Below are 4,326 nucleotides of genomic sequence, written 5' to 3'. Positions count from 1 at the left end.
TTTTTCTCAACATGCATGTGTTATTAATTAAAATTTTTCGTATTGCTAATATGTAACTTAAGAACACATTTTTAAAATATTAGAAAAAATATTTTACTAAAAATTATTAAAAATGTAAAATATTTTAATTTTTTAATGTATTATTGAGTACATAAAAGATAAAAAATTATATTATTATATTTTTAAAAAAAATTTATATTATTATATTTTTAAGAAATATTTTTATTAGGGCACAAGATATATGGTTAATCCTAAAATTAGTTTTATAATAAATATTGTGTTGAGGAATTTATTTTAAAACATATTTATACAATATATCAATCATTGCCTAAATATAATTTCATTCAACTTCATGTATGAAAACAAAAAAGAAAACATTATTAACAAGCTAAGTCATGACATTTGTTAAGGCCATCTAAAAAACACTCAATAAATTTGATTGCCCTAACCTGCACACTTTGAAGTTGCAGTGTGTTCTTCTGCTTACCTAACTTAAAATCCTAATATAGCATATTGGATTTCTAATTGTTCTAAATATATGAATGAACGCATATACGATTTCTTTAGTTATTACCATCCATCAATATTCCGTAAGTTACCAAGATTCAAATCTCCATCATCATCAGGGAGTCCTCATCATCATCAACTTTGTACCACTTTCGCACTGGCGAATATATTGGACAATTTTTAAGTATGCTAAGCAATTCATCGTCCATTTGTGGCATAGAATTATTCAATGCCTCCTTGTTATTGTTACAACCTCCATTATCATTCTTCTCTGTATACAATATAACACACAATCATGAATTATCAATCATAATAATCAAACTCGTGAATCATAAATAAGTTAGTTTAATTTCACCTGTTGAAATCAATTGATGAGAAGAGCTTTGAGTTGCAATAATGGTGGCTATTTCTTCTTCTTTACTGGTTCCAACTGGTGGCAATGGTGGCTCTTCAATAATTTTTCTCTTATCAGCTAATTCTTCTTCCTCCCTACCAATAACAATGGTTGCATCCATCTTTGACTTTCCCTTGCGACAAAGAGCATTACCCTCCATCACCACATCATTCAATAAACCACTACTCTTACAATAAGGAGACACATGGGTTAATGGCAATACAAAACTTGCATTATTATTGGTGTAAGAGAAAGAAGAAGAAGAAGAAAAAGAAGAATCATTTTGATTAGGTTGTTTCTGATTATGATTTGGTGGAGGATTGGCAGCAGAAATATTTGAAGGTAGTTCAACACTGAGATTATTTTTAGGGTAACATGAAGCTAAGACCGAATAAAATGGTGATGAAGAAAAGTGTTGTGCTTGTTGAACCGTTATTTGTGGAGGATATTCTCTTAGGCGCTTCTTCATTCTTGAGTTCCAAAAGTTTTTGATGTCATTGTCTGATCTTCCAGAAACCTGAAAATGGAAAACATATATATAATAACATTGTAAATGGAAAAGGCTCTTGCCTGGTTCCGATGATGGAAACAATGCAATCCAACTACAGCCAGAATGGTATTTGATATTGCTTTTTTTTTATAGATATCAGCCAAATTCTCGTCTAATCCTATCGAAAACCTCTTGGAATGAAGTTTTAGATTTAGATGTAATTTTGGAAGAACTTGGAGTATATTTGGAAAACTATCAAACACAACAACCACAGTACATCATCACAGAAGAAAAAGAATCATCATCAAATTTCAAGTTTAAATTTCATCTCAACAGCAACAAGAAGAATCAACAAAACATGAAATCGCAGCAGCATCAGCAAAAATTCAAGAAAAACAAGAGGTAGAAGTCTATGTAAATCTAGATTTAACAAGCAAATCAATAACAAATTTAATAACAATATATTACAAATTCAATTTCACAAGATCTGTAATCAAACCTTTTTTTTTAGTCAAAATTGAGTCTAACTCTATTAGTTGAAATTAGGGGTGTACATATAGTTCGACCCGATCTAAAAATCCAGCCCATGCCTAAAGCATTTTAGGACATGTTGGCCCGGACCCAAAGTGGCCTGGGTCTAATCCGAAAAAAGAGAATGAAACTTGGAAGGATACTTAAACTGAGACCGGGCCATAGCTTGAGTCACCCAGACCCGGCCCGGCGAACATACACTTCTCAAAATTAGGGCACGCATTCATGTAGTGCACAATGAAGATTGAAGGCATCCAGTGAGGCTGAGGCACAACCCTGAAGCCTGAACTCTGTCTTCTCTCCTCAGCACGCAACCACTAAACCACGCCCCCTCGTCCCCTCACGCATGGCGGCGACGACGCCACCCTTTCCCTCTCAACCCCCTCTCTCTCACCAGCCACTGACACCACTCACCAACCTCAAAGTCACCTTGCCCCATGAAAAAGCTCCTCTATTCGATTGCTTCTCGACGACAACTCTCAGCGAAGTGCGATGGCATTTCTCTGTTGCCCCAGTCGTCTTCTTCTTCTCTGCCACCATCAATCAGCCACTAAAAGTCACCATTTCTGCTCTGCTCTCTTTTCTAGTCGTCTTCTTTTCTTTTCTAACATCTGTTCTTTGACTAAAAATTTTGATTATTGGAACTTCTGGTCAAAGATGTTGATTATTGTTCTGATTTTTTATTATCAGTGATGGTAGTTTTTTTTTCTGAAAAAAAGTAATTAGTAATTGTATTTTGGTGTTTTGATTCTTGTTCTAATTACCAGTAAATTAAATATTGCTGATTATTACTGAATCTGAAAAAAATTAATTAGTTTTGATTCCTTGTTTCTTTTTTTAGTTAAATCTAATGTATTGCTGATTATAATCTAAATTAGAATCTGAAAATATCTAATATTGATTATTGCTGAATCTGAAAAAAAAATAATTTTTTGCTAAAAATATTAATTAGTTTTGATGGATCACCCAATTTTCATCCAGTAAAATTGTGGACTGAATATGTATAAATTTCATGGGATATAGGGTCGGATTATAGTCTAAAAAATAAACCGTGTATAAATACATTATTACGAATTAATTATGTATTTAAATTATATTTTAATTAATAAAATAAAAAGAATACATTTTTGATTATTAAAAAATATTAATGTCAAAATGATATTTATTATGGAAAATGTAGACGTAGTACAAATGTCGATTTTATATATTAAAAAATTTGTGTATATATATACATCAACAAAAGTGACTTATGGAACAAGATGATTATTGCACCAAAAGACAATACACGCACGGAAAAGAGTCGGACACATGAATATAGACCCCAAACATGCATTTAGAATAAATAAACAAACAAATAAAATTTCTAGTATATATCGCAATATAAACTCTATATATATAGCTAAGCGATACCTTGGTAGCCATTAGAGCCCATTTGTTTCCAAACTTAGCATGAAGATCATCAATGGTTTTCTCCTCTTTTTCAGAGAAAGGACCCTTCTTCAAGTCAGGATTTAGATGGTTCGACCATCTAAGCCTACAACTTTTGCCACTTCTCCTCAACTCAGAATTCTTTCGAATTAAACTCCAATTACCTTTGCCACACTTCTCTACCTGTTCGATAAGTATGGCGTCCTCTCTCGGCGTCCAAGGCCCCTTTCTCAAATCATCTCTCCAAGACTCACCATCCTCATTGTTCTTGTTATTATTGGAGATCATTTTGACCTTATATATATATGGCTGCTGCTGCTTCTTAATTGCACCAATCTGTATTTGTTTTGATATGGGTATGTAAGGACTAAGAATTTGATCGATGAAACAAGAAAGAAATGAAGTTAGAGAAAGATGTGGGGTTTTGTTTTGTTTTGTTTTGGTGTTTAGTGTTTTAGAGAGACAGAAGAAAGTGAGGTATGAGAGCTAACACTTCATAATACTTCCGCGTTATATATAGCAGCATCTGCACGAATTAAGGGACTTAAAAAAATAATTTTATTAATTTAATTTTTTTTATAATCTATTTTTTTATGATTTATATTTTTTAAAGAATTTAATTTTGATATCTTGATTAATAGTACAAAATGTTTTATACAATCATCTAATTACATCCAATTTTTTTGTATTATTATTTACATGGCCAATTTAATTACGTAATTAGATGTATGTGTAAATTTTATATTGACAAAGTAAATAATGTGCATGAAAATTAATTTTTTTTTAAATTATAAAGTATTTATAAATATGTCCACAAAATTAAAGATATTTTATTAGTTACACGTATTTTTGATTTTTTAATAATTTTTAATTATTTACTTAGTATTAATAAAAATATTTTAGAGACTAATTTATTAATAAAAACTTTTTTTAGAAATTGGCCTATTAATCAAATATATTTTTGGTGTAACAAGAA

The 4,326-nt window shown here is 31.0% G+C and overlaps 1 protein-coding gene across 1 annotated transcript in view; it reads right to left on the bottom strand.

Moving 5' to 3' along the window:
* Window positions 1-448: 448 nt before the first annotated feature.
* The window catches only part of LOC127744159 (transcription factor MYB35-like), a 19,478-nt gene continuing 15,600 nt past the window's right edge, over window positions 449-4,326 (bottom strand). The window contains exon 3 of the mRNA XM_052256441.1: window positions 449-778. Coding sequence (XP_052112401.1) covers window positions 606-778 — 173 coding nt within the window. The 3' untranslated portion in view covers window positions 449-605. The remainder of the gene's footprint in view (window positions 779-4,326) is intronic.

Source organism: Arachis duranensis, unplaced genomic scaffold (assembly GCF_000817695.3).
Source record: "Arachis duranensis cultivar V14167 unplaced genomic scaffold, aradu.V14167.gnm2.J7QH unplaced_Scaffold_232525, whole genome shotgun sequence".
In the NCBI taxonomy this organism is placed as follows: domain Eukaryota; kingdom Viridiplantae; phylum Streptophyta; class Magnoliopsida; order Fabales; family Fabaceae; genus Arachis; species Arachis duranensis.
Note: the sequence above shows the minus strand (reverse complement) of the source record. Positions and strands in the feature narration are given on the sequence as shown.